This window comes from Trichosurus vulpecula, chromosome 2 (genome assembly GCF_011100635.1).
Source record: "Trichosurus vulpecula isolate mTriVul1 chromosome 2, mTriVul1.pri, whole genome shotgun sequence".
Taxonomy (NCBI): domain Eukaryota; kingdom Metazoa; phylum Chordata; class Mammalia; order Diprotodontia; family Phalangeridae; genus Trichosurus; species Trichosurus vulpecula.
Window position 1 is genome coordinate 188,643,355 of NC_050574.1, and position 20,649 is coordinate 188,664,003.

Sequence of the window (20,649 nt, forward strand, 5' to 3'; positions counted from 1 at the left end):
GGAAATCAGACACGATTAAAAAAATGACTAAATAACAACAAATCCTTATATGCAATGCATAACCTTCGTTTTCCCCCCCAACTTGACCAAGACTTCCATGATTTAAAAAAAATGGCTCTGGGTCTTCCTGGTCTTGCATTAATTATGAAATCACTTCCCTGTTCCCTCCTCTCTGAATATCAGGAGGAAGTTCCCAGACTTGAGATGCAGTGAGACATTATCCACCTGAAGCACGTCCCAGAGCCTCATGCTGACATCAATCAAGCTCTGACATCTGGCAACTCCAAGAGGGAAGAGGATGATGAGAAAGTTTCCCCACACATTGAACCTGGTGGCTTACTATTCCACCAGGATCACTCACGGAATTCTGGTAGAATGATAAATGTCTCCTTCAAGGAGATTACTAGACTGGGCCAAGAAAAGAAGGGCTTTGTGATGGATGGGCACATATATCTTCTATTGAAAGAAATCATGTTTAATTGTGACTAATAATGCTGGAATATAACTGAGCATAAGAATGGCTCATGATTGTGGGAAAACTATCCCTTGTTCACTGCCAAGGTCATAGAGGGGCTGGGCTAAATGCCATGTCACTTAGACTTGTATAAGGAACTCATCCAGTGTGTCACCTGCCTCTAACATCTCCAAATTTAGTCCTTTCTTCATCTGTCAACAGCCTTTTCTATCCTTCTGCTTGTCTGCTTTTCACTAATTTCCAGTTTTCTTCCCATGCTGAACAGAACTCAGGGCCAGTTTTTCATCAGGCTGAAGAGTTTGGGTTCCAGCAGGCAAAAGTTTAATTTCTCCCTCCTCCTTTCCTCCCACCTCTTTTCACTACCAGTAAAACTTCTCACAACCAATGAAATCCACAGGTGCCCTTCACATGGAGAAATCTCTTTCCTTTCAGGCAAAGTATGACAAGCTCCAAGAATGTAAGATCCACAATGTGTTTTCCTAGTTCTATCAACTAATGATTCTGGCATTCATGCAGGAGCAAGTGGAAAACTTTCGAGGCCACTACCAAAATATTTTTGGGCAGGAGTAATTAAGGCTCCAATTGTTTTCTTGCATTTCGGGCTGGCCAGCCTGGGGTTTAATTTGCGCTATGACGTCTGAGCAGGAGGTACTGGTAAGCCAAAAGAAAGCACATTCACTACATGTTTACAGCATCTAAATTCCCTGGAAAACAACAGCCCCATCCCTCATCAGAAACTAAACTTAAATGACCCCTCCCACTCACCCAAGATTTTTTTCCCCTTGGTTTGTGCATTGCCAAAACTCAAGGAAATCCAAAGTGACTTATACATCACAATGGAGAAATTTACAACTGCAAATCTATTGAAGAGAAGGAACTTTTCAAATGAAATGTGGAATTTTTTACCTCTACCTTCTAGTAAAAGTATTCTCTAAAGTGTGCTGCTGCTGAGTTGTAACTCTGTATCCCTCTGTCTCTTCTCTGTCTCTATCTCTGTCATCTGTCTCTGTCTGTCTTGGTCTCTCTCTGTGTGTCTCCTCTCTCTTTTTGGTCTGTTTCGCTATCTCTCTCTTTCTCTGTGTCTCTTCTCTGTCTCTGCTTCCTTCCTGTGTGTGCCTTCTTTCTTTTCTGCCTCTGTCATTCACTGCCTCTCTATCTCCTCTTTCTTTGTATCTGTTCTTTATGTCTCTTCTCTCTCTGTCTCTCACTATCGGTATCTCTTCTCTCTCTCATACACATACACTCTCCTTTCCCCACATACATATACACACACACCCACACACGCTGTGAGATACATACTGAGTACATGTCATTTGACAGATATTTTACCCAGCTTAAGTCTTTCTCGGGCAAACTCCCACTTGTTGGCGTCATAGGGTAGTCGGTCACATTGCTCATCAAGAGGGACTTCATCTGGATCCATTATAATTGATAGATAATCTGTCTTTATTTCAGAAGAAGTCTGGAAAATAGAAGACATGTCAAAGTCATCACCAAGAAAAAGATTTTTTTTTTTAAAGACTCCTACTATTCATTGCAAAACAAGACTTGGCAACATCTGTTGGTGCAGGTCACCCAGTTTGGACTTAATTGAATGTGACTGAGTACATAAAGCATTTCTTCATACACACATGTAACCTCACACTCCACTCTGGGGCAATCCATAGTTAAGAATCCCTTCTTTAACCCCGTCCCAGTTCTACTCCTAAATTTTGGGTACACAATGCAGGCAGATTCTTCAATGACATCCATATGCAGACTTTCTTGCAAATAACTACCATGTGAAGGGCTCTTTTTAAGAAAAAAAAAAAGGAAAGAAAAGCATTTTCACAAAGTAATTCCAAACAATGGCTAAAAATAACTTCATAGAATGATTATGTACAAGCAAGAATATATAGAACAGATGGGGCTTCATTGTTGATGTTTGTTTCTTTTCTGCATTCCCAAGAAAGGTCAAATGTGTAGTAAGGGAATTGTTGTAAAGGCTCAGAATCTATGATTCAGTGACCAGCATATTTCTCATGCAGAAGTCACGATAATTTCCTGGTATTATTGCTATCAGAGAAGCTGAGAAAAAAGAAAATCTCCCTTTTGTGTGGAATACAAGCTGATTTTTGTTGTCAAGTCAACAAGCATTTATTAGGCTCCTACTATATGCCAGGCACTTGGCTTACATGTCCCTGGCCTCAAGGAGCTTTCATTCTACTGGTGGACTCACCAGGTCTAATTATAGTAATACTTGGAATAAATACAAAATAAATACAAGGTGGTTAGGGAAGGCTTTAGAAGTTGGGGAATTAGAAACTGCTTTATATAGAAAGCAGTGTGTGAGCTGCATCTTGAAGGAAGGAAGGAAGGCATTCCACAAGGTGGAGGTGAAGAGGAAGTGGATTTTAGGTACAAGAGACAGCCAATAAAAAGGCAGAGAAGAGCACTGGCCCTGGAGTCAGGGGGACCTGAGTTCAAATGTGACCTCAGACACTTACTAGCTGTGTGACCCTGGGCAAGTCACTTAATCCCAATTGCCTATTAAAAAAAGGCACAGAGACAGGAGAAGGAATTCCACATATGTAGAACAGAGACAAGGCCAATTTGATTGGATCATAGAGTTCAGAAAATGGGGGGAGGTTGGAGCCAAGTTGTTAAGGGCTTTAAAAACCAAACAACAATAGGCATCCTAGAGGCAATTGGGAATCACTGAAGTTTATTGAGTAGGGGAGAGTTGCAGTCATGTCTACACTTAAGGAAGATCACTTTGGCAGCTGTGGGGATGATGGACTAGAAGGGGTGGGGTAGAGACTCAAAGCAAGGGTATCAATTATGAAACCATTGCAATAATTAAGAAGAGATGAATGGGCTAAAACTAAGGTGGTAGCTGTGTGCAAGAAATATTTTAGAGATAGAATGGCAAGATTTGACAAGCCAGCACTACACCAACACAAACACATGCTCACATGCCTATTCAGGACGCTAGGTTACCTACTGTTGGTATATAGAAAGACCAACGAGAATGTTTTGCGTTCATGTTTTTGTTTTATCTTGTTAGATAAATCAAGCCTAGAAAATACACCTTGTTTTTAATTATATGTACCTCTGTGCTCTGTCTCATTAGAAGTCCTTCTCCAGGTGGTATATTCTCCATGACTGTTAATTATATATCCATGACCTTGAGAACTGATGACTATACTTTCATGGACGGACTCTTCTTCTGACCAGAAGGGAAAATCTCTGCCCATATTGAATGTAATTTGTCAGTCATTGCCCAGAAATTGTATAAACTTTATTTCAACAAGTATCGGGACCCTTTTTTTTACTGTCTTCTTAAACAGTGCCAGAACCCTGGTAAAGAAAAGTGCTGCAGACATAGTCTCACGCCCATCCACATTCTTCAGTCCATAGTCACCCTGCCTTGGGCTTTCACAGCTCACTTCATCCATCACTCGCAATCATTCCCCTTCTCACAAAAGTTATCATTAATATGGGTGACAGCTCAAGGCAGAGAAGTTTCCCCAGTTTTTTCAGAAGGTGAATAATGGAGAAAGATATGTAGCATGTGCCACGAAATGCGTTTTCCATCAATGTTGGGCCAGGAGAGCACAACCTTCCAGATATGTGTGTCCCAGCATAAGAGAGTGTGAATTCCTTCATGAAGGTGCTACATTTTTTTAATGTCAAAACAATTGGAACAACTTTTCTGGCTAAACCCTTCAATGTCAAAATATAGCTAACAACTTTGAGCAGGGTTCTCTGAGCCACATTGAAGAACTAAGGATGCTGTAAGCCTTAAGATCAAACTTCCAGGGTTTCCTTCAAGAGTCATCCCCAATTCTTCTCCCTCCATCCAAGAAGTTGTGAAGTTTGTCATTTAATGCTCTATTGTATTTCTTGTTATCTGTTCTGTTCTCTCCATCGACAAAACTACTTCCCTTGTTCCAGCCTCCATTCTTCTTGGTTGCTCATTGGTTTCCTTGGTTCTAGTCCTTCTCTCCACCCTCCAATCTATTTACCACACAACTCTCCATTGATATTTGGAAAACACAGGTTTAATTATGGCACCTGCCTCTGCTAAGGAAGCTCCAGTGGTTCCCTATTGCCTTTAGGAGAACATACAAACTCCTCTGTTTGGCATCTAAGACCCTTCAAAATCTGGGTCCAGCCCCCCTTTACAGATTTATTTCACACTCTTTACACACTCAACATTTCCATCATGCTGCTCTATTTCCGATCTCTCACTTCCCATTCCTTAGCAAAGGCCACGGCCATTGTCTGGAATGCTCATTTTCCTCACATCTCCTTCGTATCAAGGGTCAACACATGCATTAATGCCTATATGAGACCCTTGCTCAACCCCAGAATTTTTCATTTATTACTTCCTTTTCCTTTTCATTTGTTACTTCTTTCTTATATATACCAGTTCCTCCTAGTCGGATGTACATTCCTTGAAGGCAGGGACTGTTTCATTTTTTGTCTTCATATCTCAACACTCGGCAGAAGGCTTTGCATGTCCTAAGCACTTAACAAATGCTTATTGAATGAACAAACATGGAGATCGCCCTCTAACAGGAGAAGGCAACCAATAGTTTTCTCTTTTTTCTTTTTTGTAGCTTTGCTGTTGTTGTTCATTTGTGTTGGACGCTTCATGACCCTATGCACCAATAACATCCCTGGGATTTTCTTAGCAAGGATATTGCAGTGGTTTGCCATTTCCTTCTTCAAAGGCAAAAAGAGTTGCACTGACTTGCCCAGGGTCACGCAGCTAATAAGAGTCTGAGGCCAGATTGGAATTCAGATCTTCTTGACTCCTGGCCCAGTGCTCTATCCACTGAGCCACCTAGCTGCTTCTACAAAGAAAAGTGTGTTGGGTGCAAAACATTTACTAGCGCCACCCTGATTTAATGTTTTTGCTGTCGTTGTTGATGTTCCGTCATTTCAGTTGAATTGGCTCTTCATGACCCCATTTGGGGTTTCCTTGGCAAAGATACTGGAGTGGTTTGCCATTACCTTCCCAAGCTCATTTTACAGATGCAGAAACTGAGGCAAACAGGGTGAAGTGACTTGCCCAGGGTCACACAGCTAGTAAGTGTTTGAGGCTGGATTTGAACTCAGGTCTTCCTGACTCCAGGCCTGGCGTTCTATTCACTTTGTCATCTATCTTTTGTAGCTTTACAGAGCACATTATTATGTCTGAAGTATTGGAATGGAAAAATTCTTTTATTTGTGATCCATAAACAACTAAAGTACATCAGAGGAAACACTAAATAAACTTTAAATTTTCACTTAATAATTTTCTGAGTATTTGATGTGTTCCTGCCAGGTAAGATGGTTTCCAAATTTGGTGATCTTAAAGAGGCCAAATAAAAGGCCATTTAATTTGAGGCCTTGGTGCTTACAGTTTTGTAATTATCAATATACCAGAGAAAGGCATTTTTGGTCATAGAAAAGTACAATATGCAATATGAACAAATTATGGTTGTGATTTCTTTTGATGGCTGAGACTGCTGAGTAATAAACTTTTTGTTTCTTAACCAATGATTGAGGTCTTCACATTTTGGCAATGACAATCTTGTTGGTAAAACTTTTATAGGTTTCTAATTATCTCAGAACAAAGACTAAAAAGTATCTTAATTCAGATAAGTGAATCCGAGCATGGCTAACTAAAAATATTAGAAAAGGGAAGACAGGAGTAGGGAGGACTTTTAAGCATAGTATCACAGAATCAAGGAGCCATTTTGTTTGGGTAGAATAACCCATGGAAGGTAGATGAATTTTGACAGAATGAAGGGGGAGAAAAGACATTTGGGGCAGGGATCACATCATGAGCAAAGGCTTAGTAGTGGGAAGAAGAAAAACATTTGGGAGATGTGAAAATGAGCCTTATTATAGAGTAAATTTTAATTTATGGATTTGGGGAAATTGGAATTGGAAGCCTAAATGGGGACCAAAGTATTGAGGACCTTAAAGGCCAGAGTGAGGAGTCTGAACGGTATTATTATATAGGCGATGGAGAACCATTCAAGATTTCTAACTTGGTATTATTTTTAGGGAAGGGAACGACATGATTCACAGGTAGCATAGGATTTTAGGATTATAAGATCATCCACATAGAGCTGGAAGGGACCTTAGGGCCTCACTCACTTTGTAGCTATTGATGTAGTCTCAGAGAAGTTAAGTGATTTTCTTATGGTCTTACAGGGAGTAAGTGGTAGAGGCAGGGTATAAACTTAGTTCCCATGACTACAAAACCAATTCTCTTTCTGTTGTACCACTTAGCAGCTTTGAATTATAGTTATTTCTGCACACGCCTTAGTTCTCTCATTAGATTATGAGCTCTCCAAGTGAGGAGTCTGCTGTTTCATACAAAAGAAGCTCCGTCTCCAGACTCCCAACGTTTTCATTGACTGTCCCCCAGGCCAGGAGCTCTCTCCCTCCTCATTCCTACCTCCCGTCTTCTCTGGTTTCTTTCAAGTCTTGGTTAGAGTCTCACCCTCTGCCTGAAGCCTTTGACCATTCTCCTTAACCAGGGGTGGGGAACATGTGACCTTAAGGCCACATCGGGGCTTCTAAATCCTTCAGTGTGGCCTTTGGGCTGAATCCAAATAAATTTACTCCTTAACCTCAATCCCTTCTCTCCGAGGGAGTGGTCAAAGGCAAAAAAATCCCTTCTGCTTCCTTGAAAGGTTCATCCCTTCCTGGGTTTTGTCTGATGAGGGACACATTGTAGCTGAAACAATAATAATAAAGAGTTATACAGGGCTTTCTATGTGCCGGGCTGGGTACTAAGTTCTTAGAATTACCAACTCATTCGATCTTCACAACAACCCTGCGAGGCAGGTGTTATTATCCCAACTTTACAATTGAGGAAACTGAGGCAAACAAAAGTTAAGGGACTTGCCCAAGGCCACAGAGCTGGTGTCTGAGGCTGAATTTGAATTTAGATCTTTCTGACTCCAGGCCAAGCACACTATCCACTGGGCCACCTGGCTATCTCCAACATTTTTAGGATGCCAGGGTTTGTGAAGGGGAGCATAGAACTGGCGGAACTGTCCTTACCCTTTTCAGTTTTCGAATAAAGAGAGTCAGCAAGAGCCAGAAGAGGGTTGCAGCCACACAGGTGCATGTCAGAGTGATTAGCTCCAGGTTGGATTTGTCCGAGGTTCCTGGAAAGAAAAATAGGTTGGGATCAGTTTCTTCCTTTATGAAACAGCTTCTATCAAATCTGCTGGAACGCACCTTCCAAATCAGATATCATTGGCTCCATCCCCCACCCCATGCTCCAAGGACCTTTCCTCTGAGAATGCATATCTCCCAGATGAGAAATGCTGTGACTTAGCAGACACATTTCCACCATAATATCCTATTATTTTAATTAACCTATAAATAAATTAAAATAGTCCCCAGAAGTTCTGACTGATGGGTTTACAAACTCTCTGATCCCAGAGACAACTAATTAAAAATCAGTGGAGAAATTAAAAATGGAAAAAATTAGGACAGGAACAAAAGCCCATTAAAGTGTCAAAGCTGGAAAATATTAGCATTCCCTTATGGCCCTTAGAGGAAATTCTGAAGAAAAAAGAAAAAAAATTACTTAAAAGGGTTCCTTTGGGGCTCACAAAGTTCTTCAAAGCAGATTTTTTAAAAATTAAATAAAACTCAAGGACTTTTATTTTGTACTAACCAAGAAGAATTGTACACAACCTTAGTCCCCCTCTCTCCACTCTACTGATGTGATCTTCTTAGTATTAAGATTCTGGTGGGTTTGTTTTGGAGAGAGATGAGGCTGGGCCACTCCCAATCCCTTAATTTCCCATAATGGTTTCAGAGATCAAAAGCTTAGCACTGACACTTTTAGACAAGAAAGGCAGCAGCCCAAGTGTCAGAGTGGTGCCCCTGGGAGGAGGAGAGGAGACAATTTGGAATTTTTCAAGGAATTCTCTAGTGGACCAGAATAGTGATTCCAAATCTAGTCTGCCCACGGGCACAATTTTCCTAGAACTTACAAAAATTTTTTCTTCTCTCTTAATCCTATTTAAAAGGGGACAAATGACTGATCCTGAGTTGCTAATTCACTTGGGCCAGGACTACTTGCCTGTTAAGTTCTTTCATTCTTTAAATTTGTGTTTTCACAATTGTGATCCTTTACTCACCAAACCAGAGAAAGCAATTTTCTTTAGTACACAACTTAGCAGAATGCATTTCTCTCCCACTAAGATTACTAGGTCTCTCCTAACATACAAATCAAGCAAAGGACTTTAGCAAACTCTAATACCACCTGGAACCATTTCACTGGATGAGAATTTGCTATACTTCTGGTCCTTTGTTGTTGTTGGGTCATTTCAGTTGTGTCTGACTTTGTGATCCCCATTGGGCGTTTTCTTGGCCAAGACACTGGAATGGTTTATCATTTCCTTCTCCAGCTCATTTTATAGATGAGGAACTGAGGCAAACAGGGTTAAGTGACTTGCCCAGGATCACACAGCTAGGAAGTGTCTGAGGCTAGATTTGAACTCAGGTCTTCCTGGCTCTAGGCCCAGTGCTCTATCCACTGCACCACATAGCTGTCTACTCCTTGATTGACCTATCTCCAAATTACAAAAGTTTATGACCTGAGCCCTGTTCCTGCCAGATGTTGATAACTAAGCAGAAAATTTAGAGGAAACTGACTTTATTCACTTAGAAGTGTAGGATTTATACCAACTCCTTAATTGACAGATGAAGAAACTGAGACCCAGAGAGCAGAAGTTACTTTCCCAGGATCACATCAATTTAAAGTAGCCAAGCCAGAATTTGAACCCACCACCCCTGATGACAAATCTAGTACTCTTCTGGCTACACCATGCTACCCCTTAAGTCAAATCATGATTGAGATTCCTTAAACCCTGTGAGACCGATCTTGCAACAGGAACCCAGAAGGCTTCTTAAAAAATACAATGAAATGACCCTCTCCCTGAATAACATTCATATGATAAATGTACTCTGAGTTCTAAGTTAATACAAGCTGGAGCTTCCTCCTACACAATACAGAGTCTTTTACTGACTTGTAGTATTGACACACACTCACATCCTTGTTTATGCTGCAAATGGGTTCCACGTGGCTCAGTGGGGATAGGCTCAACCGGGTATGGTAGTCCTGGAAGGATGGAAACACTGATAATATCTAGATACACAGGATTGTCTATAGACAAACCCCTCCAGACACTCTTGCTACGGAATGCCTTGGGAGCAGCCCACTCGGATTGTGGGAACTCTCTCATTGCATTCCCCAGGATGGGAATCTGACCTCCAAAGTCTAATTCCATAGTCCTTACTCAGGCAAAATTCCTTTCAATGGGACTAAATCAGGCCTTAAACATGCATATGTGTGTGTGTGTGTGTGTGTGTGTGCACGTGTGTGTATAGTTTGCACATGTAGTTTTAAAATAATCAAAGAAAAAACCTCAAAGAAAAATTCTTTAAGAAGGAAATAGAATTCTAGGCTTAGAATCTAGAGTTATAAATTGTCTTTAAGAATTCAAATACCACAGACATGGAAGATTTAAAAGTGAGAGAGGAGAAGGGGTTACTGATACATATACTGTATAATTGTCTATTTACTCCCTATTTCTCTCCCTTCTCTTTCCACCTCTGTTGCTGTTCAGTCATTTCAGACCCTTCATGACCCCATTTGGGGTTTTCTTGCCGCATGCTGGAATTTGGCATTCCCTTTTCCAGCTCACTTTACACATGAGGAAACTGAGGCAACAGGGTTAAGTGACTTGTCCAGGGTTACACAGCTAGGAAGTAACTGAGGCTGGATTTGAACTCAGAAAGATGAATCTTCCTGACTTCAGGTCTGGCACTCTATCCACTGCACCACCTCTAATTCTCTCTATAAAGCCATTACCAGGAAGAAAGGAAACAAGCATTTATTAAGTTCCTACTATGTGCCAGACACTGCACTAAGCACTTGACAAATATTATCCCATTTGATCCTCACAACTTTGGGAGGTAGGTGACATTATTATCCTGATTTTACAGTTGAGGAAACTGAGGCAAACAGAGGTTAAGTGCCTTGGCCAGGGTCACAAAGGAAGTAAGTGTCTAGAGCCAGCTTTGAGCTTACTCCGGGCCCAGCCCTCTATTTACTGTCACCTAGCTGCCTCCAGGCAATATTAGGGTTGTTGTTTTAATATTCACTGATTCGGAAGGAAATGTATCGTCCACTTAAGTCCCCAAACCCATTTCCTACAATAATGTTAATACTAATAGCTCATACTTCTAATACTGTTAACACTAATAGCTCACATACTAATAGAACTTTCAGGTTTACAAGAGTCTGGATATTTTTTCTTAAAGGATGAACATTCACCTACTGTCCAGACTGACCCTAAGTCTGATCAGTCAATGAGAGCTGATGAGGTCATTGTGTGAAATAGCCCAGCTGCACATGGTATGGGAAAGGCAGGAGGAAATGAGAGTGGGATGCATCAGTAATTAAGAATGATTTATCATGTGGTCATAGAGATATTGGTACCATATGAGAAGCATGAAAGGCTAGTTTCAGGGCACCCCCTCCCCCCGCCTTGAGTACAGTACGATGTTGTTTTTATTTGGGGGTAATGAGAAGGCCATGATGAATTAAAATGCTATGGATTTCCTCCATGGTACTGAAGACAAACAACTCTGAAAGACTTAGGGACTCTGATGAATTCAGCGGCTAGCTGAGGAGGAAGCAGGCTGCCCACGTCCTGACGGAGAGGTGATGCACTCAAGATGCAGATGGAGACAAACATTTTGGGACGGGGACAAGGCAGCGGGACTCTTTCATTCACTTCCTCTTCCCAAGCAGTTCCAGAGACCTGGCAAAGAAAATCACTGCAGGTGGATGGGCTCAGAGCCTCCACACAGTCTTGCCTGGGGCATCATTTTACTTTACAGATAAAGAAACAGATACAGTGCCCAGAGATGAAGGAACTTGCTTACAATTAGCACACAGCTAGTCAAAGGCAGAGTCAGGACTTGAACTCAGGTCTTATGACCCCCTGTTCAGTATGCTCTCCACTGTATCTTAAAACCTCTCATAGTTATTTTGATTACATCCCTTTGTGGTAAGAATGGGCTCTGTTATCCTATCCTGCAGATGGGGAAACTGAGCTACTGAATGACTCATCCAAACGACTAGTCTGAGGGGGAACTTCAACACACATGAGTCTCCACAATAAGTATCTAGTCCACCATTCTGCCTGTGTCGCATGTTTGGGAAGAGGGGAAAACAGTGTTAGTGCAACACCACAGCAGCTCCAACGTCAGGGATGGAGTGTACTCGATCTGGAACTGGAGAAACCAGATTTGAATCATGCATTTGCCACATGCCATCTATAGAACAGATTACTCAACCTCTCTGATGGGTCTCGGTTTCCTTATCTGTAAAATGAGGGAGTTGGACTAGAGCGCATCTAAGGTCCCTTCTATGTCTAAATCCATGATCCTTTGAAACCTAGACAAGTGTAATTGAATTGAAACCATCATGGAGTTAGGAGGATCAGCTCCTGTGCTTATGTGATTCTCAGAAAGGTCAAGCGACATCACAAACAAGGAAGCCCCATAGACAGCAGGACCAATAACAGTTTTCACTAAAAAAGGACAAAAACTGCCTTTACTTTTGCATTTGCGTATTTCTAGGACCAGATAAGCAGCTTCATCTTGGGCTGCAAAGGGCAGCAGGGTAGGAAAGCATTTAGATTTGAATGGAATTTGAAGTTCCTTCCATCCTGAGAGTGTTTAAAATAGTTGTCCCAAATGGAACTTCCTCAGGCAGAGTTCCATAGCATGTTCTCATTACGACATCATGGGGTTTTTGTTTTTTTGTTGTTTGGTTAAACTGGAATTTTGTTGACCGGAATCTTGCTTGAGCTAAGTGAGTCCCTGCCTGGAGCTAGGAAATCTTTCTGTACTACAATCCCGTTATTTGAAATGGCCCTGATTCTAGACCCTGAAACCAGGGAGGGTACAAGACTGCACCACACTTAGAAAGCCCAGCGGCCTACTCCACGTTGGCTTAGCTTTTATGGCTAGCAGCGTACGCTGACCCCACAGGGAGGAAGAATTTAGCAGAACATCGTGGAATTTAGGGCTACTTTATACAGAATTCTTCCTTAGTGATGCTAAGTAACTCGACTCTCCATTCAATCCCTTTAGAAAGAGACATGGTATGATGGTCACCATTTTCCTCAAGTAAAGTATGATCGTTGAACAGTAACGATGTCATATTTCTATAAGAGAAGTATTACAATGATTGTTCTCCCGATTTTGGGGGTGGGGTGGGGAAGAACTGAGTAATAGAGAATCCCTTCCCCAGAATGGCCCAAAAAGGATGCACAAGAGTCAGGACCTGAATCCAAGTCTTTTCTGATTGCAAAACTTGTGCCTTTTCCACAACACTCTGAAAAAGGCTGATCAGATCTGATAGGTACTAGGAAGGTCTCCTGACCCCAAATTATTTCCTTCATGGACACTAAAACTCTCACCATTACCAGTTATTTGGCCAGAGCATGGCCCTCTCCTAGCCCTTAGATAAAAGGTGAACACTTCTGGAGGGGTCTTTGAAGACTTTCTTTCATGAAGAGACAGATTTTCTCTTCTATTGCCTGAATGGAAGAAAAGGGCATAAAATGGAAGGGCAGCTGGGGATGCCAAGAGCACACCTGCCAGCTTCACTGTTCTGCCTAGAGCTTCTCCTGTTCTGGATTTATGGGGATCTTTTTATTTGTAAGTAGCATGTGCCTCCTACAAAATGACAAGCAAGTGAACCGTGATGTACAATCGGTACGATCCTAGCAGAGTGTGCTGTGCAAATCACACCCAGGGGAGGCCAAAAGTTCAAATTGTGTGCCCGTGGGGAAGTACCTTCATGTTTTCCATAATGCCTTCTCTGTTGGTGGGGAAAAAAATGCCTCCCTCATAAGGTTATTGTGAGATTCAAGTGAGATAACAAATATAAAAAGCTTTGCACAATTTAAAGGACTATAGAAACATGAATAACTACTACTGCTACAACTACAACTACAACTACTACTACAACTACTACTATAACTACAATTACAACTACTACTAAACTACTGCTACAACTACTACAATGACTCCAACTACTACTACTATTCCAACTACTACTACTACAACTACAACTGCTACTACAACTACTACTACAACTACTATAACAACTACTACTACTACAACTACTGCTACAACTACTACAATGACAACTACTACTACTACTCCAACTACTACTACTATTCCAATTACTACTACTACAACTGCTACTACCACCACTACTACAACTACAACTACAACTACTACTACTACTACTACTACTACTACAATGACAACTACAACTACAACTACTACTAGTACTACTACAATGACAACTACTACTACTACTACTACTACAATGACAACTACTACTACTACAACTACAACTACTACTACAATTACTACTATAACTACAATTACAACTACTACTAAACTACTGCTACAACAACTACTACAATGACTCCAACTACTACTACTATTCCAACTACTACTACTACAACTGCTACTACCACCTCTACTACAACTACAACTACTACTACTACTACTACTACTGCTTCTGCTGCAGCTGCTGCTGCGACTGCTGCGACTGCTACTTCTACTAAATGTTTATCGGATGATTACTGTTCATTTAAGCCATAACCTCCCGTGATATAATTATGCCAGTAGAAATAGCGCACTACATTGAGACTGAGTACTACGCTGCATGAATGAGAACGTATTGTATTTATATTCTTAGTAACACACATTCAACTTGTTTATCTTACATTATTTGCAATAATAACCATGCAATAAAGCTCTCCCCAAACCTCTCACACACGAATGGGCCGCCCTCTCATTGCCATAGGTTCACTAAATGCAACCCTGACAATGCTATGTTTATTTCAGAAGTTATTATTTTGACTACTAGCCATAGGTGTTGCTGTTTTTTAGCGTTAAAGCTTCTTTCAGGGAGCTCTCCGCATGAGCCTCGTCCAAACCAAACAAGTCCTGTGATTATTTAAAGAAGTGACTTTGATTCCACTGTCCATTCATCCTTTTCAGATACAAAAATAACACATTGTTTTATCTAGGAGTATAAGAACCCCTTTTCAAAGGAAATAAAAAGAGCAGACAGTTTCCTTCCTGACTCATTCACAAACCTCTTTTCAAATCTGTTAAACACAGCCTCAGACACAAGTCCTTTGCCTGGCTTCATTTCCTAAGCTCCACTGGACAAGATAGGCCAATGTAAAACATTCATATGAGTCTTTTTTTTTTTTAAGTTTCTACAGCTACTACACAAAACTGAGTCTATCAAAAGCTTGGGAAGTCAATGAGGATGAATTACCAAGCTGATTAAAAACTAAAACTATTATTTATAACAAGAATCTGATTGCACATAAAAGACTTCTAGGCAGACACTGTATCTAACTCTTCTGAACAACATCCAGAGATCAAATTTTGCTCAATAAGTCATAATGTTGATGAGTAAAAGGCTTCAGGCCTTAAAATGCGTTTTATCACACACATGCTGACTTATCATGTAATCATGTGAATTTTTAAAAATCCTTTTCCCAAAAGATTATCTCATCCCTTAGGGATCCCAGAATAGAATGACCTAGCCAACATACATTAACAAAAGTGTTAAACTTCATATAAAGTATTTTCACAGTTTTAGCTCATTTGACACCAATTTCTCTGACAAGCTTCAGTCTTAATCTGAATTCTCTCTGTAAAGGTTTTTGGATCAGGTCCAGAGTGCTTTCTGATATTCTAAGGAAAGACTGAAGATAAAAATGAACCATTCAGTGAGAAAATATTTATTGAGTGAATCTCTACAACTGTCGCATTATGTTTAACAATGTGAAAGACACAAAGTCTAAGATAGTTGTTCTCCAACAGCTTGCAGTCTTACTACTGACGTAAGTCAACTTGGTATAATGGAAGTAACAATGGACTAGGACTGGGGACTAGGGCAACAGATCAGGAATAAGTGCCTAGGACTCAGAGCTGAAAGAGACCTTAGAGATCATTTTGGCCAGTTTCATTCATTCATTCATTCGTTCATGGATCCAACAGGTATTTATTATTAAGCACCTACTATGTATCAGGCCCTATGGTAGTCATTGGGGATAAAAGAACCCTCAAAGAGCTTACATTCTACTGGCGGGGGCAGGGACCAACATGTGTACAGGTAAACGAATGCAACATATGAAATAATTTCTGTGGGAGAGGTCATTAGTAACTAGAGAGAGGGGGGGATAAGCCTCATGTGGCAGTTGTTATCATTCAGTCGTGTCTGACTCTCCATGACCCATTTGGGGTTTTCTTGGCAGAGATACTGGAGTGGTTAGCCATTTCCTTTTCCAGCTCATTTTACAGATGAGGAAACTGAGGCAAACAGGTTGGAGTCCAGGGTCACACAGTAAGCATCTGAGGCTGGATTTAAACTCAGGAAGATGAGTCTTCCTGACTCCAGGCCTGGCACTCAAACCACAGTGCCCCCTAGCTGCTCCATGTGGCACTTGAGCTAAGACTAAAGGAAGCCAGGGATTCTGTCAGTACTGGTGAGGAAGGACTGTATTACAGGTGTGAGGGACACATGTGCAAAGATGAAAAATTGAACATTATTTAAAGAGAGCAGCAAGTGAGCTCATTTGATTAGAATGTGTGTGAAGGAATGTAATGAGAAATGTCTGGAAAGGTAGGCTGAACGTTCAGGGCTGTAAAAGCCAATCAGAGACGTTTGAGTCTTGTTCCTTAGATGATTGGAAGCCACTGAAGTTTATCAAGCAGGGAAATGACATCAGCAGACCTGTTCTTTTTTTTTTATTTTAGAGGCAGTCAGGGTTAAGTAACTTGTCCAGAGTCACACAGCTAGTAAGTGTCTGAGGCTGGATTTGAACTCAGGTCCTCCTGATTCCAGGGTTGGTGCTATATCCACTTCTCCACCTAACTGCCCCAACTGAATCTGTTCTTGAAGGATATCCCTTTTGGCACTTAAAAAACTAATTAATTAATTTTATTTTTTAACATTCACTTCCATAAGATTTTGAGTTTTGAATTTTCTCCCCCACTATCTCCTCCCCTCTCCCCAAGATGGTGTGCAATCTGATACAGGCTCTACTTATATGTTCATATTAAACATATCTTCACATTAGTCATGATGTAAAGAAGAATTAGAATTAATGGGAGGAACCACGAGAAAGAAGAAACAAAAACAAAAAGAAAAGGAGAGCAAATAGTATGCTTCCATCTGCATTCAGACACCAAAGTTCTTTCTCTGGATGTGGATGGCGTTTTCCATTGTTAGCCTTTTGGGGTTGTCTTAGATCCTTTTGGCACTTTTGTGGGGGACCGATTGGAAAAGGAAGAGATTTGAGAATGCTATAGCAATAGTCCGGGCAAGAGGTGATGAGGTCATGAAGGTTCAGATTAATTAAAGGACTAGCTTGAGATCCCATAAATCCTAAAAGCAAGAATTTGAACCCATATCTTCTGTCTCTAAATCTAGGACTTCTTCTATTACCTCTACCACTTTCTATGTGAGCTGGTCATAGGCTAGTTACTTAATCTCTGTAATGGTCATTTTTTTCATCTGTAATAATGTTTGCCTTGCTTATGTTGCAGGGATGTTTTGAAGAGCAAATAAGATTATATATAGTGTTCTACCAATGGAAGGTCTTACTATCAGTATTGAGACATGATAATGGTGACAGTAAAGGATGGCTGGTGAATGAATCATACTGATAAGTGGGAAGAAATAATGTATCTTCCAAAATGCAGTCAAACTGATTATTTCTAATGACCAGCGTTGGTGTAGCAGAAGAGCTGATGAAACATACATCACTCATCTCTGTAGAGGGATGGGAGACTACTAGTACCATATGTATGCAACATGTGGTTGCATATATAGCTAATACAGTCTATTGGTTTTGCCTACCTTTTTTGTTGTTGTTATGGGGTCCAGTTCAGTGGGGTTATATTGACAAAAACCAATAGAACTTAAATAAAAAGAGCGTGTCTAATGAAAGTTCTTCACCCTCCGTAATTTATATATAGGTAGTCATCAACTTTTGAATGGACTGTGTTCCCAAAGATCATTTGCCAGGTGTTTGGAACTCAATGTACTTTCCCATAGAAACAATGCTATAAATCATGATTAGCTTGCTGGACTAGCCCACAGATATTTAACCCTTAACATACCAGAAGTATAGTACTAATACGGTAACATCTCACTTAGCTGGAAGCCACTTAGCTGGTAAACTCATGGAATTAAAGACTCAGTGCTGGAGGGGGCCTCAGAGGTCATTTAATCCAACCTCTGTTAGATACATGAAGTCTTTTCACATCATCTCTCATTCATAGCAATTTAAAGTCATAAATCTGTAAATTCTTTGAGGACTGTTCTTTACTTTTGTTTTTGCCTTTCTTTGTATCACCAGGGTTTAGCTTAAAGTCTGGCACACAGCAGGTGTTTAATAAATGCTCATTGATTGATTCCTTGCTCTCTAGATTCTCAGACTTGAAAACTGTTCATGCTCAATCTCTTCTAAAATGATCATGTATAGTTTTATGTGTTTACCTATTGTACTCCCCCAAATAGGATATAAATTCCCTAAAGACAGTAATTATTTTCCTTTTCTCTTTCTATCTCCAGGGTCAAGTTTGCATGTAGTAGTTGCTTAATAAATATCTGTTGGATTGGATGGCATTGAATTGGATCGGAAGAGACCTTGCAATCCAGCATGACCTCTGATCCAATGCAATATTCTCTTCTATAGCATCCCTGACTGGTGTTCACCCAGCCTTTGCTTTTATACTTCCAATGACAGGGAGCTCGTTATTTCACCACAGCTAAGAAATAGTCAAGAAGCAAAAAAGTTCCATGTACTCAGTGACCAAAAGAAATGTCACAATGTCCATTCACTAAAGCTAATGTACCTTAAACATGGCCAGTAATTTATTTGTAAACAAAAGCTGCATAAAGCAATTTCTTGGATCAGTGAAAACCCCAGATAATCTGAATTGGACAACCAAAGGCAGGAACTTCCCCTGGTGATCCTCTGGAGACAGGCCCCCATTCCTTTGTACAAAGCTTAAGTGGGGAAGCAACTATGACTTATTTGGGAAGGAAAACTGAAACGTTGAAACACTAAGGTATATCTTTCTAATTGATATGAAGTGTTAATGCTACATTAGAGAAAAGGAGTTGTGAAGTTCCTGTTTCACCAGAAAATATTAAGAGGGTGCCAGAAATCAGCCACTACCTAGCCCTTACCACTGCTTATAACCCAAGGCTAACTCTGAGTGGTCTTAAGAAATGTCCCAATAATACATTAAAGAATAACTTCTCCTTTCCCCTCCTTCTGTCTTCACTTTCCTTTCCTCTTTCCTCCTTTATTCCTCCTCCCCTCCCCTTTTTCCTTCTGTCTCCACTCCCCTTCTCTCTCCTCCTCTCCTCTTTGCTTATACAAATTCTTCTGTCCTTCCAGACCTGGCTCCCACCTGAAACATTCAACTCTCAACAAACTCTCCGACTGAATTTTTACTGTTGATCCCTTCAAGGTGTCAGGTCTCTCCTTTCTGCTCTTTATCCTCTATCTTGGACCAGGCTTGATTAAAGGTAAACAGCAAGGACTCACAGAGAGTTGGAAGGAGAAAGGCCACTGCAATGTGGGAGGGTGGAAAGGAGCAGTCAGGACCTGTGCTTGGAATGAGAATGAGCTGCTCTGTGAACTTCAGTTAGTCACTCCCCGCCTCTGTTCTTCAGTTTCCTATTATATAAAATGGAAGTTGTTATCTCCCTTGAACGAATCTTTCCCTCTGGGCTTCCCTAAGACTTTTAATCTCTGCTAAGGGACTTGTCATATGCTGGCATAGTTATTTGTTTGCATGTCTTACCCTCTCTTAGACCTCTTCGATCTAAAGTTTCTAGATGGCAGAAGGTTCTATTTTTGAACATATGTGTCTAGAACACAGTTTTGCACATAGCAGGTGCTCAAAAAATGTTTATTGAATTGAATCAAATGTTCATCTTGACCACCTCCCATGGTTTTTGTAAGTATAAAATGATGCCAAGTATGTGTGTGGCGGAGGGGGTGGGGAAGGTGGGGGGAGGATCTCTCTGGGTTTGTCTTTTTTAGTGGTTTGTATAGAAATATGGATGGCAACCTACCCACACTATGGGATGACATAAGACTGGGAAGGTGACTGAATCACAATTCCAAAAGATCCTGACAATCTGTAATGCAACTACTAGAAATAACTTGAAATTTCTCTGTCATGGTTTCAAAAAGTCAACTGGATAAGTAAATTATGAAGAAGATATGTTTAGAAAGCAGGCAATGTGAAAAAAGATTTAAGGTGTTCAGTGAATTTTAGATTCAAAAGAGGTCAGTGTTATAACATGGTGGCCGAAAACCATAGTGCAGTATTAGGCTACATTAATGAAAGTTTGGAATCTTGTATTTGGTTCAGTCGCAGTTCAAGAAGGACACTGACTTGTTCAAGTGTTCCCAGAGGAAGGTGACCAGGATGATGAGGGTCAGTTGAAGGAACTGAAGAATGGACTGCCATATTTTTTCACTCCTTCCGAGACTGCCAACCAACGGACTCAAACAGGAGAGGCCAGCAAGCCTAGCTGAAGCAGCAAGGCATCTCAAGGACAATGCGGGAGGGCAGCATGTGATGCTGATGGGCTCGTTAACCCAACAGGCTCGGGAACAGCAGCATCCTTCAGACAATTAAGTCTGATCCCAGCCTGGCTCCCATAAGCCATAATCCAGGGAAGGAACCTCCTGTGGAGATATGACCTGACAGCTTCCTCTGCAGGTGTTGCAGCCTCTCCTCCCCCTTCCTGCCCCTATCCCAATCCCATCCTAGTAGCCACAACTACTGAAGAACTGGGGAAAAAATTCTCAATACCAGAGTCCTTGGCACTATCAACGTTTCAACTTCAGAAAGCGATATGGATTATTAGCAGAAATCACTTTAAGGGAGACACAGTACCATCTTCTTTGCCACTGTACCATTAAAAACCACACAACCTTTACATCTTATTTGCAGCAGAAATCTTTTTTTTTGGAGGGGGGAAGGCAGGGCAATTGGGGTTAAGTGACTTGCTCAAG

The 20,649-nt window shown here is 40.9% G+C and overlaps 1 protein-coding gene across 1 annotated transcript in view; it reads right to left on the reverse strand.

Annotated features, from left to right (window-relative positions):
- The window catches only part of FLT1 (fms related receptor tyrosine kinase 1), a 194,570-nt gene that overhangs the window by 44,563 nt on the left and 129,358 nt on the right, over nt 1-20,649 (reverse strand). The window contains exons 16-17 of the mRNA XM_036744332.1: nt 7,526-7,632; nt 1,805-1,937 (exon numbers count right to left, since the gene is read on the reverse strand). Coding sequence (XP_036600227.1) covers nt 1,805-1,937; nt 7,526-7,632 — 240 coding nt within the window. The remainder of the gene's footprint in view (nt 1-1,804; nt 1,938-7,525; nt 7,633-20,649) is intronic.